The sequence below is a fragment of the Phalaenopsis equestris genome, unplaced genomic scaffold (assembly GCF_001263595.1).
Source record: "Phalaenopsis equestris unplaced genomic scaffold, ASM126359v1 Scaffold000600, whole genome shotgun sequence".
NCBI lineage: Eukaryota > Viridiplantae > Streptophyta > Magnoliopsida > Asparagales > Orchidaceae > Phalaenopsis > Phalaenopsis equestris.
Genome location: NW_018165040.1, coordinates 2,122,642 through 2,142,246, shown reverse-complemented (window position 1 = coordinate 2,142,246; position 19,605 = coordinate 2,122,642). Strand labels below are relative to the sequence as shown.

The 19,605-nt window shown below is 35.3% G+C and overlaps 1 protein-coding gene across 1 annotated transcript in view; it reads right to left on the bottom strand.

The window, feature by feature from the left end:
* Window positions 1–14,856, bottom strand: part of LOC110029700 (ankyrin repeat-containing protein At5g02620-like) — a 20,219-nt gene extending 5,363 nt beyond the window's left edge. Inside the window, exons 1-2 of the mRNA XM_020732115.1 lie at window positions 14,171–14,856; window positions 2,484–2,893 (exon numbers count right to left, since the gene is read on the bottom strand). Of these exons, the coding sequence (XP_020587774.1) occupies window positions 2,484–2,893; window positions 14,171–14,537 (777 nt within the window). The 5' untranslated portion in view covers window positions 14,538–14,856. The remainder of the gene's footprint in view (window positions 1–2,483; window positions 2,894–14,170) is intronic.
* Window positions 14,857–19,605: the final 4,749 nt, after the last annotated feature.

Below are 19,605 nucleotides of genomic sequence, written 5' to 3'. Positions count from 1 at the left end.
CAGGCAGATCACTGTTGCTATGTCAGGTACTTTGACCATTCCTATATCATCCTGTTGTTGTATGTGGATGATATGTTTATTGCAGGGGTCAGCATTTATGAGATCAATAATCTGAAGAAGCAGATGTCAGATCACTTTGCAATGAAGGATTTGGGAGCAACAAAACAAATCTTTGGCATAAGGATTATTAGAGACCGAGTCAAAGGCACTTTGAGACTTTCACAAGCTGAATATGTGAAAAAGGTGCTTAGTAGGTTCAATATGAACAAGGCCAAGCCAATTGGCACGCCTTTAGGCAGTCACTTCGGACTTAGCAAAAATCAATCACCCAAGACATATGAGGAACAAGATCACATGAGTAAGGTTCCTTACGCTTCAGCTATTGGTTCACTTATGTATGTTATGGTCTGTACCAGACCGGATATTGCCCATGCAGTGGGAGTTGTGAGCAGATACATGAGTAATTCAGGGAAGAAACAGTGGGAAGCTGTGAAGTGGATTTTGAGATATTTAAAAGGCTCTTCAGAAACCTGTTTGTGTTTCTCAAGAAAGAGCCTAGAGGTACAGGGTTATGTTGATGCAGATTTAACTGGAGACATTGACAGTATGAAGAGTACTACAGGTTATGCTTATACTCTTGGCGGTACTGCAATGTCATGGGGCTCTAATCTACAAAAGACAGTTTCTTTGTCCACTACAAAGGCTGAGTATGTTGCAGTGTCAGAGGCTGCTAAGGAGATGATATGGTTGCAGAGTTTCTTGGTGGAATTGGGTAAGGAGGTTCAAAAAGGCACTCTCTACAGTGATAGCCAGAGCGCTATATTCCTAGCTATAAATCCAGCATTTCAATCCAGAACAAAGCACATTCAGATCAGGTATCATTTTATTCGATTATTGTTAGATGACGGACAGTTACTACTTAAGAAAATTTGTGGAAGCAAGAATCCTGCTGATATGTTGACTAAGGGCGTTACACTTGAGAAACTGAAGTTGTGCTCGACTTCAGTTGGTCTTCTAGCTTGAAGACCGAGGTTTTGAGTTGCAGAGGTGGAGGATATCACGTTTGAAGAAAAGGATAGTGCAGCCAATGGATGGTGCAGTTAGTGTCTCAGTCTCCAAGTGGGAGAATTGTTGAGGAAGGTGGAGACCCGGTCCACTTCCTATTACGGCAGATTCTTTGATAAATTGATTCTAATTTATCTGCTCTTAATTTTTTTTCTTATGTATTTTATTCCCTGTCATAGCTTGATGATTCTCAATTTGCCTTTAAAGCAGTTGCCTTCTATTGACAGGAAGAATTAAATAAAACTTAATTAATTAAATTTTGCCAGAATTAATTTCTCGTCCCTCCTGTTATAGAGAAAAAGGCAATGAATTTGATAGCTTGCCTTAATGGGCTTTATATAGGTCATTAAAACATGATTCTATAAAATCTCGAAATTAATGATTACCAAAACAAGCTGGATATTGTGAAGCTTTAAAAGGGGCTCACGATTACAGGGATGTGTATTACTCTCCAAACAGTTTAAAGTTATTTTTCTTCTTCTTTGTGTGACTCTTGGTTTAGGTGAGAGAGAGAGAGAGATAATTCTTTCTTGTAAGTCGACGTGGTCGATGGTGTAATCCTCAAAGCTAATAAAATCCTCTGCAGCTCTGTGGACGTAGGCAATTTGCCGAACCACGTAAATCTTGTGTCGTCTTTTCTGGTGTGATTTTTCTCGATCTATTTTTCGTTTTATTTTCGTCGTCAACTTTTTCATAACAAGGAAGTTCAGAGGAGTAACCTGAATCCCAAACTTAATTAAACGCTATTTTTAAAAAAGCTCTGGTTAGAAAGACAAGCTGAAAGCTTATCAGATAAATATCATCACTAGATATAGAACTTGGCATCTCAATTTAAGAATCTCTTCAAAAGTCTTAGCTACTCAACAGCATTAAAATTGACCGTGCACGCCAAGTAACTATTTTCATAAGTTCGGCTTTATTGATAATTCAAAATGACATTAAAAACCTTTAGTATCAAAATCAAAATTGCAAGTTTTATCAAAATATATTGAAAGACATGTAGCTTAAGATAAATAAAGAAAATAGTTGTAAGTGTCAAAATAGTCATCCGTGTGTTTATAGGGTGTCATTTTAGTCTCAAAGTTCATAAAAAGTGTCAAATTAGTCTCCTATGTTTTAAAATGAGGTTGAAAGTCCTTTGTGGAGATTATTTTAGCTCATATTAAAAAAAATTGGAGACTAAATTAAACATTTATAAACTTTGAGACTTAAATGACCCCTTCCAAAGAGCTAGGTATCACTCAATTTAGCTGAATATAGTGACCAGCATTATGGATATGCATCCCGAAAATCGTTGCTTTCTACAAACAAAGTGTGCCTTGTCGAAATAGAAAACAAACCTTAGGACAACTTTTGCTTCCTGAAAATGATTGCTTTCTACAAACAAGTGTGCAAATTGTTGACATGATAAAACTAACCTCACGACGACTTTTCCCTGTTGCAATATGCAATGGAGTGTTGCCTTTATTATCTTTTGCGTTGATGATCGAAGAATTGGGTTTCAAAAGTTCGAGGACAATCATTACATTACTTCCTTTTACGGCCATGTGTAATGCGGTTTGTCCCTTCTTATCGGTCCTCGATCCAATGTCGGGATCCTTAGTTAAAAGGGACCTCACCACTTCAACATGGCCCATTCTGGCTGCTGAATGTAGAGCAGTTTTTCCATTGTTCCTCGCAATCTTAACTAGACTTACATCTGTTTCTAAAAGAAGATTGACTATTTCAACATGACCTTGTGTTGCAGCAGTGTCCAGAGCAGTAGCATTGGAAGAACTTGTTGTCATGGCTAATGAAGGGAAGGAATGCAATAGCTCTTTCAGTAATCCTGTAACAAGGTGTAACTTGCATGAATCATGCTAATCAAACTCTGTGCTGAATTGATGTCCAAAAAATAGAAATAAAGCATAATAATACCAAGTTTTATTATATTATGTGCCTCTAAACATATTTACCATCTCAAGACGTTATGGGCAGTAGCATTGGAAGAACTTTCATATTGACATACATAGCACACATTTCTTATGTATTTACATATCTCATACCTAAACTTTCACATTTAAACATAGCACCAAAATCTTTAATATCACATAAAAAACGGCACTATTACCACTTTCTAAAGTGAAATACGCATTTTCATGCATAGGTCTAAAGTGTTATTATGTAAATATGAAAGTTTAGGTGAGAGATATGTAAATGCATAAGAATTGTGTACGACATATGTAAATTTCCATATATTTGAAATTATAACCCACTCTGAATGTCACGGTAGTTTCTAAGGCAAACTATGGTAGATGATTCAATAGCTCTATTAATCTAAGTAATTTACAAAAAGAATAACTATTCATCGGATGTTGGCCGCCATAAATAAACATCTGATAAGGCAGATTCATGAAATTTTTTAAAGATTTTGAGTAAATTTAATAGGAAACTCATTTAGACACCTAATATGATCCAATTTCTTGAATCTCGGTAATCGGTAATTTGAGGATGCCAACAACTCTAGAGGTTAGGTGGGGGAGAATCAAAGAGAGAAACTCATATTAAAGAGGGATAAACGACAAATCAAGGATGCCGATAACTCCCAAAATTGGGACGAGAGGGAGAAGAAACACAGCAAAGAGAAAAACTTACAATAACATTTTTCCCATTATTTTGTTATTCGTCGGGTTGTTGGCGCATATGTGCCAACATATTTTAGAGCCGAAGGACAGAGAAGCTGGTGAATATGCGCCAGCCAAAGGGCGCATATGCGTCCAAACACAGTGGTGTCGAAGCATAGGCGTCAGCCATAATGAGTATGAGCTCATTCAATGTGGGCATGATAGTAGGTGTGGCGCTTATGCGTCCCATTTGGCGCATAAGCGCCCAATGTTGGGTGTCAATATAGAGACTATGGCGTATAGGCGCCAAGTCCGAGCGCCTATGCACCAGGAACAGTTGACGTGCGAAGTTTAGTTTAAGGCCAAAATTTTAAACAATGTAACTTATCTCTAGTGCAAGATTTCCTCTAGTGTTTTTTGACAAGCATCCCGGTGAATGTGAGAAGTGTTGAAAAGATGGATTTCAGTAATTCAGTGTGATTTTTGCGTCGGATTAAAGAACGAAGATTGTGGCCTGTAAGTTTCCTCGTGTGTGAGAGGAAACTGATGTGAGTGCTTTGAAAAACTTTTTGAATTCCATAATAGAATTTTTTGTGGTGTGAATCAGTGATTTTTTCTCGTTCTCTGATTTTTTCATGTAAATTCTCGTGTGTTTTTCTGGTTGCTTTAATTGTGCTTCCATTTAGATTCTTTTCGGTTTTCTCGAATCTTGTTCGATCTCGTAATTTCACGGTGCGGTTTAGTTTCTAATTAATTCTAAGCCCCAGTAAAGTTGAAAATTGCTTGTTTAGTCTTATCAAACTAGTATAAAAGCGGGGTTTAATTCGAGTGGGAGCTATGACCGATGAAACAAGGTTCAAAGTGGAGGAGTTCAATGTGACGAACTTCGCATTCTGGAAGATGCAGATGAAGGATTTGTTATATCAGAAAAAAATTATATTTGCCGCTACAAAAAATCAAAAGAAAGTCGGAGTTTATGCCTATAAAAGAATGGGAAGAGTTGGATCGAACAACACTAGGTTTAATTAGATTATCACTTTTCTCATCTATTGCATTTAACATTGTTAATGAGAAAATTACGATGGATCTCATGGCAACACTAACCAAAATGTACGAAAAACACTCTACTTCCATTAAGGTTTTTTTGATGAATAAATTATTTAACATGAAGACGATGGAAGGCAGTTCGGTGACAGAGCATCTCAATAACTTCAACATTGCGACGAGTTAGTTGTGTTATGTGAGAATCAAGTTTGGTGATGAGATTAAAGCACTGGTGATACCATCTTCATTGTCGGACAGCTATGATGGTTTGAAAACGGCGGTAAGTAATTCTTCTGGGACTACGAAGTTGAACTTTGTGATATCGTGGGTCTGATGCTGAATGAAGAAGTTTGCAGAAAAGAAACGAATGGTGAATCTACAAGTTCTACGTTGAATGATGATAACAGAGGGAGGAATTTAGGCAGAAATATAGATAGAGGTAGATCCCAAGTCCAAGAAAGAAAAGTCTAAGTCAAGCAAAGGAAAATGTTGGAACCGTGTTAAGAAGAGGCATTTCGAGAAGGACTGAAAAGCTCTAAGGAAAGCTGGTGGTGTAGAACAAGAAAATAGTTTATCTACTAATGTCTCCACTGGTGAAATCCAAAATGACTCTCAGGTGTCTTTTCTAGTCAGCATTGAACTTTGGATAGTGGATTCAAGTGCCTCCTTTTCTGCTTACCCCAAAAAAGAGGAATTTTAAAACTACACTCAGAGTAATTTAGGGAAGGATTATCTTGGAAATAACAAGGTCCGCAGTATAGTAGGAAAGAGAGATGTTGATATCAGGTTATCAAATGGACCGGTCTGAAAGCTTAACGAAGTATGACATGTTCCAAGTTTGAAGAGAAATTTCGTCTCAGTGAGCCAGCTGACGAAGTCGGGACTCGTGACTACTTTCACAGGTGATTCGTGAAAGATGGTTAAGGGGGTATAAGTAATGACTCGGGAAAACATTAAAGACACACTTTATCTGATCAACGAAATGATTGATTTCATTGATATGGCAAGAAACAGGGTGAATGCAGGTCAATGACACCGTAGGCTTGGCCATATGAGTGAAAAGGGATGAAGTCCCTACTTTCTAAAAATAAGTTTCAGAGCTTGAAATTAGTTGATTTGCATTTCTGTGAAGACTGTATATATGACAAGCAGAAGAAAATTTCTTTCTTTAAGAGTGGGTCAATCGTGAAATCAAAGAAACTGGAGTTAGTGCATATTGGTACATGGGGTCCTACTCCAGTTCAGTCCCTTGGAGGTTCTCGCTTTTGTCAACTTCATTAATGATCACACAAGAAAAGTACGAGTTTATTCCTTAAAGCAAAAATCTGATGTATTTGAAGTTTTTAAGAAGTAAAAGGCTATGGTAGAAAATGAGACAAACTTGAAGCTAAAGTGTCTCAGATCACAGATAATGAGGGCGAGCATCGTAATCAAAAGTTCAAGAATTTCTATACTACAGAAGGGGTTAGCATGAGTTCACTGTCCCAAGGACACCGCAACAAAATAATATGGTTGAGCGTATGAACAAAACAATACTGGAATTTTTGCGTCGGATTTTAGAAGATTGTGAAGCGTATCCTGTAAGTTTTCTCGTGTGTACAGAGGAAATTGGTGTGAGTTCTTTGTAAATCTTTCTAAATTTCATAGTGAAATTTTTTATGGCGTGGCTCCGTGGTTTTCTCCTATTCTCCTATTTTTTCACATAAATTCTCGTGTACTTTTATGGTTGCTTTGATTGTGTTTCCATTTAGACTTTGTTCCGATTTTTTTGAATCTCGTGTGATCCCGTTATTCTGCGGTATTGTTTAATTTCTAATTGACTCTAAGTCTCGGTAAAGTTTGGAATTGCTCGTTTATTCCTATCACATTTCAATATCTCTGATTAAGACTTTTGATAGAATACAATAACTATTAATTCACTAACACTAATTTCTAACTAATTAACTATTTATTTACCTAAATACAAAACTAATCATCTCATATTGTCAATATCCCATCAACACCACACCGTAAAAGCCAACCTCAAACTTGTGACATCCGCATTGGGAGCAAAAGCGGTCAACCATGAGATTGGGGTGGGCTACACAGGTTCTTGACATTTAGCAGAACTATTTGCTTTTATTTAAGTATTACCATGAATGCATTTTCTCTAGAACCCAAGGCAAGGGTTCATCGCCAACACACATGACAACTCTGTAACAGTTCTAGAAGGCAGAACTCAAAGACTTCAAGTTCGGGATTTCTGTTATGAAATTAATTTTGCAATACTCAGAAACCAGCTTTTTACTATTGGTAGAATTTTCAATTATTGAGATTATGACAAATAATATTTGTCAATCGGGAAGGACGGAAATCAGGCAACTACATTAGGAGTTTTCTATAAATTATTTCCATTGTCTTTATTCTGATCTATTTCCCTTTTAGTTGGATATTTAGATTAGGAATATGCATTATTAAGTTACTTAATAGATTATGCACTTTATTTTGTACCTAAAATAGATTGTAAGATTATTATTTAATGGAATGAAAGCAAAAGGAAAAGGTATTGAGCCTATTCAGTATTCAACCTAATCAGTATTCAACCTATTTGGATCGTATAACAGGACGCGAATCCTACTTGTGGGTTATGATCAGTAGCATTTGAATCAGGACGCGGATCCTACTTGTAAGCTATGATCAATGGCATCTGGGTCGTGTAACTGGAACCTATTTGTGGGCTATGATCGGTAGCATTTGGATCAGGATACGGATCTTACTTGTAGGCTATGATTGATAGCATCCGGATCGTGTAACTGGATCCTATTTGTAGGCTATGATCGGTAGCATTCGGATTCGGATCGGATCGTGTAACTGGAAGCAGATCCTTCTTGTGGCTATGATTTAAATTTCTGGATGACAATGATAAAGGATTTCTTGTTTTTCTTTGCTCAAGTCATGTTATGGTTCAGGATTGTCTAAGGCTTCAACACCTTCGGCTTCGGCACTCATGGCTTGAGGATTTTTGGGTTCCGGCAATGTTATCGGTTTCTTGTTAGCAAATTGATGTTTCCTAATCAGTCAGCATCAATTTGAGGGGGGGGGTGTCAATCAGGAAGGACAAAAATCAAGCAGCTACATTTTGAGTTTTCTATAATTAGGAGCTTCCTTATTTAAATTATTTTCATTGTCTTTATTTGATCTATTTCCCTTTTAGTTGAATATTTAGATTAGGAATATGTATTATTAAGTTACCTAAAATAGATTATGCATTTTATTTTGTACCTAAAATAGATTATAAGATTATTATTTAATGAAATGAAAGCAAAGGGAAAAGGCATCGAGCCTATTCAGTATTCAATCTACTTTTCTCAAAACTTTGACAATATTTGCCCAATTTTTTATCACAAGCTTATAAATATTAAAATGAAAAATAATGAGAATTGTAAGCAATATTTGGGAAATAAATAACAATTTAAACTAAAAAAAATTCAAGATAAAATTGGGGCATTTACATACATACCATACAATCTTCATGTATTTACCTAACACCTTAAAATTCATATTTACATGCATACCACTCAAATTTTTAACACCACGTCAAAATACCGCTATCACTTTCTTTTTAAAAGTGAAATACACCTTTTCATGCATAGGTTTATGACACCAAAGTTTTATAAGTGTAAATATCAAACATAAGTGTAAATATCTATCAAACTTTGGGTGTTAGATATTTAAATACATAAGAATTGTTTAGAATGTATGTAAATTCCCCAATACAATTTAACTGCAATGGCTGAGCATACAACTTTACTACTGCTATAAAAGACCGTATGCTGAATGACGTAATTTCTTCGTATAAAATTTGGGCAGAAGCAACTAATAGACTGCACAATTTCATTCATATTCATAAACCTATAAATACTCTAGCCTGAATCATAAGTGTTTGCTATACTCAAAAGCTAATACAATTGTGTCATGTTTGAAAATATATTTTCAAATGTAACGAAGTCTCACCACAATAATAAGCAGTAGTAGAATGGTTTGGCGCTATAAAGAACATGTTCTACCAGATGCTGATAGAGCACACACACAAATTAGAGATATTTGTGCTTGAAACAGACTGAATACAAGAGTAGGGCTGTCAAAAGGCTCACATGCATGTTCGGCTCGCTAAATAGCTCGTATTTGATTCATTCATTGAACAAGTGAATCAAATGTAAATACTTTTGTTAGCTCGATTTATTAAAAAGCCGAATACAAAAAAAAAAAAAAAAAATCGTGTTCAACTTGTTTCGGCTCAAATTAACTAAATAATTGAAAATTTAATAATATTATAATATTTTATTGATTTTATAAGTTGTATTTTAAAAATTGCTCAATTTTATAACTTTTAAAATCAATCAAGCTGATTTTGACCCGTACAAGAGCTCAAAAGAGCAAACAAATTTGAATCAAGTTGAACACAAATATATTTTTCACGAACAATTTCAAACAAACAAAAACAAAAAACAAAAAAAACTAATCGAACACTAACAAAAAATTGGGCTCTCCCAAGTTCAGCTGATTTACAACCCTATACAAGAGTAGAAGAAGATCCACTACCATGTGAAGCTAGCTTCCAACTGATAAGGCCTCTAATGAGCATAAACAAAACCTTGTTGGCCTAAGATTTTAAGGTGGGAAAGGTAATCAAATAAAAATAGAGTAAATTAAGAAATGAAAAGGAATATACAGAAAATTTTCTATGAATCATTGTGTTGGGAAAATGAAAGAGTACATCAAAAATACTTCAGCACGAACCTTGTGGAAATCTAACGAGTCAAAAGAGGCATGGTCAAAGAGGACTCACCGATGGTCAAAATGCACGATAAATGAACCGAAAAGGCCCATTGTCTCAGTTCCTTAAGAGAAGGATCCAAAGTCGATCGATGGATCAAAGAAGTCGATTGATGGATCAAAGAAGTCGATCGGCCTACAATACCGACTGGGCGAAGATTTGGTTGACTAACAAATAGTTCGAGTCCACAGACTACCCAGACCTAGCGGAGTCTGCCAAGTAGGTGATCCACCTGAAAATTACTTATTTTTAGTGTATATTTCATGATCATTTTATGCATATTTTTTATGATATTACACTTTAAATGAAGATATTTTGCATGTTTTTTGTTTCAGGTATATGAAATGAACATTTAGAGAAAAAAAGTACAAAATTGAGCAAAAATGGATAATTTTGTATGGCGTCATCACGCCACCCTTGGTGCCATAGCACCATCTATCAAGCGAACTGGGCGCCATAGCACCCCAGTAACCAATTTTCTAGAAGGCATTAAATTTGGTCGAATTTTAAAGAAGTACCTGAAACAACCTTTAGTTATTTTCGGAGATCTACTATTGGGTCAAATTCTAGATGAAAAAGAGGACTTGGACAGGACTTTTTGGGGGGAGACGTTAGAGGCTATAGGAAGATTTACTTTTGTTTTTGTGTTTGTGTATGTGTGAGTAAGAGTTTGGAGAATTATTTAAAGGAGACTCCGGGAATTACACGCAGAGAATACATAAGGTATCTTGTATTTGTGTTTAAGTGTTTGTTGTTAAGACTTGATTTTCAATACAAATCATGTGTTTTTGTTTTATTTCCATGAATTTTAAGTAGTTTAATTTCTTTCTCCTTGCATTTGAGAATTAATCATGTTGGATGAGAATGGTTATAAAGATTTCTTTTTATTTTAAAAATTGATATGACATTTCCACCGATTCTTCATTGACTTTGCAAATTGGTCACTTGTGAAGTTAAAATTTGTTGAAAAATATAATGACCCGGGAGGACTATGATTTCACCCATATTGTGAATGTCACACTTCACTCTGTAAAGAGCCGTTGCGATCGTTTAAGGAGAGTGCAAATAGATAAGAAGATAAGTTTTGATAGGCGTATAATTGATAATTTTATGGTGACAGACTAGATTATTTTATAAATTCGGTTTTAAGTTTGGATCTAAGGGTCCCTAGTAGGTCTTATAGAGAGACAGTGGGTTAAAAGTGAGAGGCTAGAATCTACTCAGCACTACTACACAAGCTAGAGACAAACTTTAGGTTAGCCAATGTTCTTTGCTAGCACCGAGAGGGGGTAAAGGATAGTCATGCTCTTATTTGTCACAATGCATCATTTCATATTTTTAATCATTCATTATCCAATACTGATTAACATCTCTTAGCAAGGGGAAAGATCTTTTCATAACCTTCAAACTCACTTTTAAATTTTATTAATCTTTTAAACTTTATTAAACTTTTAAACTTTGTTATTACTTTTTGCTTAAATTTAGTGTTAATCTTTTGCAAACATTTCGACATATATCTCCTATCATATTTATCTGCAATTTAGATAGAGGTTTTGTAAGTCAATATTAAGAGTTACAGCTTTCCACGTGGGATCAATACTATGATTTTTAAAGAAAACTCTATATTACTTGAAACGATACGTATACTTACGTAGTACCCCTAGCGTGAAGGCTTATTATATATTTTAAATCATTTTATTTAGTCACACTAGCTGCTAAATATAATTTGGGACAATTTTTTACAAATCTTTGAGAGTATAAATATTTGTGTAATTATTGGTCGGGTCAGCAGGCTTCCACGATCCAAGGATTATCGATCACAAGAGAACGGACAGTGTGAAGAGCCGAGTTGAAGACTTTTATTTATTTACATGTTTGATTATTTGTTTATGACTAAATTGTCAAGTTTTGAGAAAATAGGTTAAATGTCTTTTTTATTTGCTTTCATTCCAATAAATAATAGTATGTAACAGTCTCTTTAGGTAACCTAATAAATATTACTAATCTAAATAAGGAGGAATATGTACAATTAAAAGAAATAAATTTGAAGAGAGAAATTTGGAAACTCTAAATTCAGCTGTCTGATTTCTGTGATTATTGATTTATATCTCCGTCAAATTGATGACTAATCAAGAAGCATCAGTTTGTCAACAAGAAACTAATGACACTTTTCAAGTTCTCCCACATTTCTTTAGTCGTCTCAACTGATCGTAAATTGTTCATCTTATGAGCCTCAATAGATCCCAAAATCCAAGAAAAATCCAAGCATCCTTTGTCTCTCATTGACCAAGATCCTTTGTCTCTCATCAATATGCCCCCAAAGCTCATTCCCTTTCAAAAACATCTTGAACTGAAATTCTCGTGTTGCATAATTATTTCTTGTAAATTTGATAGTTGTTTCTGAAGACATTTTAAACAAGATTGTTGCTCACAAGTTGATTATCAAGAAAGTCGTTGATTAAAATCAACCTAAAGCCATAGAAAGCCAAGAGATCCAAAAAAATCCACAGGAGCTGAAACGCATATACAATCAAGATAATACTGCAAAACGCTTTCAATTTGAACTTGATATGAGTAACTATAATAAAGGTAATCTCTCAATGTAACAATATTATTTTGGCTTCCTAAATTTATGGAGTGAATATTCTCGCATTATTTATGCTAGGTATCAAAGAAGAGCTTAACTTGTCTTCAAGCTATTCATGAAGTAAAAAGCCGCGATTAGTTCTTTATGTAAATCTGGCCTGAATTTGAAACTGCTCGAGTTGGGTTGCTAAATAGAGATATGATTCCTTGTTAGGATGTATGTTTTGGGGAATTACTGCGCAAAGAACAGAGATTGACGACATAAACCGCTATCGGTACAACTAGTGGATCATCAAAAATAGTTAATATTGCATATGCTGCTCATACCCAAGGGAAGGAAACAAAGCAGTGTTACAACTGCAAATAATTTGGACATATTGTTCGTCAATGTAGCAAAAAATTTTGTAATTATTGCAAAAAAAACGAACATGTTATTAAGAAGTGTCTTACACGGCCTCAAAACCGCAAACCACAAGCTCTTAATGCTACTATATCCGATTCTCATAATCTTGCTCTGACATCCACATCTGCTGGTAAAAATCAATTTGTTCTCACCAAATATGGTTCAACAGATGATTCTCTGTCTTTTCTGCTCTTAGTCTTCAAGAGAAAAGTAAGACTTTTGCTTCTATTTATTCTTCTTGGTTTGTTGATTCTGGCACCACAAATCATATGACCGACACATCTAATTTATTACATAATCAACATCCGTATACTGGTACTGAACATATTTAGGTTGCTGGTGGAAATAATATTCCGATTACGGTAGTTTGTGATATTAACTCCTATTTCCAACATGTCTTGCTTTCTCTTAAATTATCCACATACTTATTTTTTGTTGGTCAAATGGTGGATAATAACTGTGATGTATAATTCTCTCGTGATGGTTGTATTGTGAAAAATTAGGTGTCGGGGAAGGTGATAGCGAATGAGCCTAAAGTGAGCAAATTATTCTCATTATAACTTTCCATCCCTCAGACCGTGTCATTAGCTTCTTCAGTTGTTGCATCTGGCATAGACGATTAGGTCATCCAAACAACGTTTTCTGAATCATTTATTACAAAGTGGTGTTTTTTGTCCTACAAATAAAAAATTATTAGTAGACTGCTCTGATATCATGTCAAGTTTTGAGAAAATAGGTTGAATGACTTTTTACTTTGCTTTCATTCCAATAAATAATAGTATGTACAATATCTTTTAGGTAACCTAATAAATATTATTAGGTAACCAAATAAATATTACAAATCTAAATAAGGAGAGAATATGTATATTTAAAAGAAATAAATCATAAGAGAAAATTTTGGAAATAATTTAAATAAGGAAGCTCCTAATTATAGGAAACTCCTAATTCAGTTGCTTGATTTATGTGATTTTTGATTGATATAAATTACCTTCTAGTGTCCCTACTAAAATAGGAGCAAGCAAGTAATTCTACTATTTATACTCCTCTTTGCCTATAAATATGAGAGTTATTTTTAAAGTAAGGGGCTAATGAATTAGCTGTACAAACTCTGAAAGCTTTAACCTACTGAGCACTCTTATCTCTTTCTCTCTCTGATCTTCTCTCTTCCATGTTACACTCTATTCTTTGGATGTAATTCAAAGGATAATTTTGGATTCAACAGAAAGTAACACTTTAAGTAAAATTAAACGAGAAAGAAAATAATGGAAAAGTCAAACATATGATCGACAAAAAAATTATTTACAATATCTTCTTTTTGGTGGATTAAACTGTATTGTGTATGGACAAATTATGACAATATTTCTAATCCAAATCACAACTTCTAAGTCTACAAAATATGATTGACTGAATGTGAACCTAACCATTGAGATATATATTGATTTGATCAGCACCCGGACATGCAGAAAAATAAATGATAGTTAACCTCATCCTGATTCGTTTGCCAGAAGAAAATTAGAATAATATTACTGAGATGAATAAATGTCAAGGTCTACAGGTAGAATCTAAAGTCCTATCAATACTACAATATAACTGAGATAAAGCGAAAGAAGAAGGCAAATTTGAAAGTAAAAATGATAGATCCATAAATCATACCACAATGGCCTAGCTTAGCGGCAATATGAAAGGCGTCGAAGCTGTTATTGGCCTTAATAGCAGCTGATTGAACATCAGAGACTTTCAGAATCTCGCGCACCACCTCAGCATGCCCTCTCTCCGAGGCAACATACAGCGCCGTCTCCCCGTCCTGATTCTGCTTAGATATCGCATCCTTTAATTGAACATCACCGCAATCTGAAAGAATTTTCCGAACATCGACGGCGTTTCCAGCTCTCGCAGCAAGATGAAGCGTTGTATCTCCTCGCCTCCCAGGGCTTTCCTTGATCCTTCTTTCTAGAAAACTCTTCTGCTTTTCCATAGTCCTGTACTTAAAGCTCTTCTGCTTCTCCATCCCAAAGTTCATTGGACCCACCCCCCTTTGCTTTTCCTTAATCTATCACTGAATTCGACTTCTCCAGATCGTAAGATTGACGCCAAAGTTCGACATGATTCAAATACAAAATCTATTCATCCGTGAATATCAAAATCCAAAAAATATGCAAGGAAATCTTCAGCACTAATCAAAGTCCAACAAAGAAACACAATATATTCCTTCGATCGGATTTCTAAGCTCACCGCCAATGCTACAGGCTCCTCAATCGATCAAAACCTTTGCATTCTCTGCCGCAACAAAAATCAAACTGTATACTTACATTTCTTCAGAACATATCCAAATCACAGAGGAATAACCACTTTTCCCTGCTGAAATCACAGCCCAAACCGACGTTTACTTCCAGCCAACCAATTCGCCGACAAGAGAGACACTGCCTCCTCCAATATCATGGATTTCCAGCACACTCATCAATCCAGTAAGCCACTTTTTATTTTAAAAGAGTACGAAAAAGAAGAGAGTCTGTGGGAACTGGGAAGCAGGCCATGCCTCCATGGGAACAACTGACGAGAGAGTCCAACGCAGCCAGAGAAGACACAGTACATTAACAAAAGAAAGGCATCAAAGACGGGTCGGGTCGCTTGGGCTGTTGCAAGCTTTTGATGCACCAATTACAAATCATTCAATGGCAATAACCATAATATTTTATAAAAAAAATTGACCTTATATTTCTCATAATGCAAAAAATCTAAAATTTAGCTTGCTATTCATTTTAAAAAAAATTATAAATATTTTATTTCAAACTTGATGCGTGCTGGAAAATTCAGGGGGCGGAGTAATGGATTATCTTCTTAACCTTCCACTATAATTCAACTCATACTAATGCAAAAGAAAGCAAACAGTAATGACACCATAAGGTATAAGATTTTATGTGGAAAATCTGTAAAGAGAAAAACACACGTAGCATGCCCCAGATGTAAAAATCTACAATAGGTTGATGCTTACAGAGATTCATTATCTCACAGACGAGAAAGAATCGTTAGGCTTTCCGAGTTACGACGTCGACTGACAGCTTCCAGTCAGTGGTGATTGACGGTGGTGATGGAAAAATGTCGAAGGTGGTTCGCGGTAATTGGCGACGATTTGTGGTGGTCAATGGCTGTCGGCGGTAATCGAAGGCGATAGGGGTGGTGCTGGACTTCGGCTCCTTCTCATAGCTTTAATTTCTCTTTCAAGCCTCCAGTCTCCTCTCATGAGAGAAGTGGGGTTCTATTTATAGTGATATAGGTGCAATGAATACAGAAATATAAATCACTTTGATCGGGCGGTCTGAAGGACTTCATTCAATCAGATGATGTTTGGTGGATATTTAAGTGCTTAAATGATGTTTGAATTGAACAATCTTCGGCTCGTTGGATTAATCTTGTCGAGAAGCTCGATTCGATTATAGACTTGCTAGATTTGAAATTCACTTAACCTTCTAAGTATATCAAGAAAACTTTCAAGAGTGGTTTAATGACTTAATCTTATTTTCGCCTCTATTTTTTCTCTCTTTATTTTTTAAGAAGTCGTCAGATTGCCCATTATTGTATACTTCCCTTTTCTGAATAAATCTCTTTTCCTGATCATATAAATGATCACGAGAAGAGGGAAACCATAAAAGAAAAGACATACAACAATGCTGACAAATAAGAGAAAAGAGAAACATGGAGAGTCTACGTGTGTTAAACCTCACGATGATATGTCAAAACATTTCCGCCCAAATAAGATCGGGTGGAGGCACCTTGGACAAATATTCATGAGAGAATAACTACATGGACTACTCATAACCAGATATTCGGGAGTAAATGTTTGTTTTGTGGTCAAGAGCGCTCCGAATGAGACACATCCCACTTTGTTATTTACATCTTGGGAGATACCAAAAAATACTCTCGATAAAAAGAGTTTCGGTCTATTATTGTATACCTGGTGAAAATAGGTCATTAAGGGAATGTTATTTTGTGTAGAAATGCTTATATGCTTCAAAGCTTTAGCTGAACCATCGGGCAGAGAGCAAGTCTCACATCTCAAATAGGTAGCAGCTTATCGACATAGGAGGCCCACGAAATAACCATAATCATCTTGATAGGGGTATCTCAAAGCTTCAAAGCACGTCCAAATCATAAGGGAAAATGACAAAATCATCGTATCTCAAACGGGGCGACGACTCACTGGCATCGGGTCATCAAAACGCTATCAATAAAGTCAACCGAAGCGATAGAGCTTAATAGAGGTAGTAAAAGGAAAGAGAGGGTAATCCCTAAGAGGTAGAGATAGTTAGATCAGGGTACCACATACCCTTCATCCCAAACCATTGGGACCCTGAGTCTGCCTAGTCGCGAAGGTGGTCAACCTAACACGTCCTGAGATCCCTAATCAGCAATCTTTTAATTGCATCGTCCACGAGGGACCTCGGTGGCCCTAAGGTCAGAGGAATGAAACTCTATCCTATGACTATCAGTTGGAACTTCGAGACGTGGCTCTTATACATACCAAAGTGGCAAGGATGTCTCGGGAAAGGAAGAGAAGTGAAGGTTCGTCTGCAAAGCTGGAAAAGCTCAAAACAAAAAGACTTACACATTGTTTGGGTCAGGGAGCTTTCTAACAACATAAGTGCACTAGACAACCTCCTATGTAAAAATGTATGATGGGTCAGTTAGGTTGGACAAGTACGGGGGCTCATCCTCGGGACATACAAATATGAATGCAATTATTTAGACCGGTCCTTAATCATTGTAGCTGCCTTATTAATATGACTTGAGTGATATCCATGCAATACAACCCGTTTTAAAACCGATCTGGAGGCCATGCAAGAAAGCAAAATCAATTTTTAAAAATGTAGAATATTTTAATCATAATTTTTAATTATCTTGAATGTTTTGTTTAAAATTTTTTTAAGTAGAAAAATTTATAATTTTAGGGTTTTTAATGAGCCTACATTATTATTTTTTTTGTGGAATCCTAGATGCATAGAGATCAACAATAAAAATAATTCATGTATGCAAGATACAAAAAAAAAAAAACACTAAAAAATTATAAAAGAAGCCCAAAATGTCGTTGGGTCGGCAACATATTCCAGGAAAACAGGAAAAACGATTGGACTCCTGATATACATGTACGGTCCTAGATCTATATAAGAGACAATTCAGACTTAAGGTACAGGACACCGGCTGCCGCTCTTGATCCCCGTCATGTGGTTTGATGCATCATCTGATCTGAAACATATGTCTGTACCTTATTTCTGATATTGACTCGACTTAAGGGCTCTATGAAATACATATAAAAGAGAAAATAAAAGACTCGACCTGCAGGAAAACAAATGTTAGTGGAGGAAGTCATGCAACATGAAACATGTCGTGCATTCTAATTGAGGAAGCTAATAGCACCTGCAATCAAATGTTATAAATCATTATGAGCTCCCCCTTTTATTAGTACATGTGTGTGTGCATATATAGACACAAAACACCGCAGAAGAACACCCTTGTATTTCATGCACAATAAACATACAAACACACCAAAAAGCGTAACAAAAGTTATGCTTGGGTAACGTAAGAGCAACCATAATTTAAATGATGTATGTTGATGATCAACCCATCAAACTTATAGAAGTGTCGTGATTATCGGCTCGAGGTAGGTAATTGTTGTTTATTAGGGGATAAACGTACACTTTTTAGTTAGGGGCGTTAATCCTTATTAATTGTAGTAGATGCATAGATTGTCAGCCATGCCCTTATTATTTCAATTTTTACTTTTCATAAGTGTTAATTGTTGTTCATGATGATACCACTAACCGTCTTAAATTATTGATGCTAACTTTCTACATATTTATTAATCCCACAATATGTTGTTTTCTTTTTCTACATTTTGTGAAATTGCATGTCATATCACGAGCTTGTATGAAATGTCATAATTTTAATATTTTGTACATGTGGAAACAATCTGACATGCTTTGTGTGTGATGGTATGTTGGTCCGTAGAACCCTTTTGGATTTTGGCTAGTCGGGCCGACGGGTCCACAGAGCGACGACTCTATAGAAAATTCCCAAGTTTCCTTGGGTTGGTATTTGATCTTCCCAATTTTAGGGTGTCTACTAAAGCTGATTGTATAAATATAAATGAAAAACATAATAATAAGAAACTTAATAGAAAATGATTGCATGTTTTTATATGATATGCATATTTGATATTTACCCCCCATTTTTTTTGTTCTTCAACATTACATATGCACCTAGTGGTTTTTCATTACTTGTTCATGCTGTATTTCCCATTCCCCTTGCCGTTTATACTTTAATAGATAACTGTTATTTACTGAGTTTGTTAAACTCATTATTAATTTTTGCAAAACTTGTTCCATTCAACCACCAGTAGGATCGTCTCCATAGGAGTCAGTTTTTTAGTTTTAGTTTCTTAGTTTGGGTATTTTCATCATTAATTTTTTTAGCTATTGTATTTTTCTTTGTTGGGTCTGAGTAGTTGTTATATCACTATATGTTATCATTTCTATTTTGATTCAACTAGCTTTTATATTTAGTCCAGTTGTATTTGAAATTTCAAGTATTTATAAAAGTTACTTTTTTTTTATTTTGCAATGCAAGTATTTCTTTAAAATTACAAAATAGGTTCAAATAAATTTCTAATGCCCTGCTTTGCCAGGGTGTACCACCTTCCAGATCTATGATACTACATATATAAACTCTAGAACTAAAATAATTTCATATAAATAACCACAGTTTGTTTTGCACTTTATTCCATTCTATTGTGATCCCAACTAATTGAATTAATAAAAAAATTATAGGTTATTAATGAAATTTTAGATGTATTCGAATTGTTAGACACATTAAGGCTCGTAATAGCCTCCAACTATATAAAGTCCGTTGGTAGAGTAACATCTCTGAAGGTCGTAAGTCTCCTCAGGTCATGAGTTCGAAACCCCGGTATGTAGAGTGCGACACCTAAATATTTAGCACACCTAGAGAGGACCGAGACTCGCCTAATAGCATCCGCACATTACTTTTTTTAAAAAATAAAAATAAATAAATAAATAAATAAATAAATAAATAAA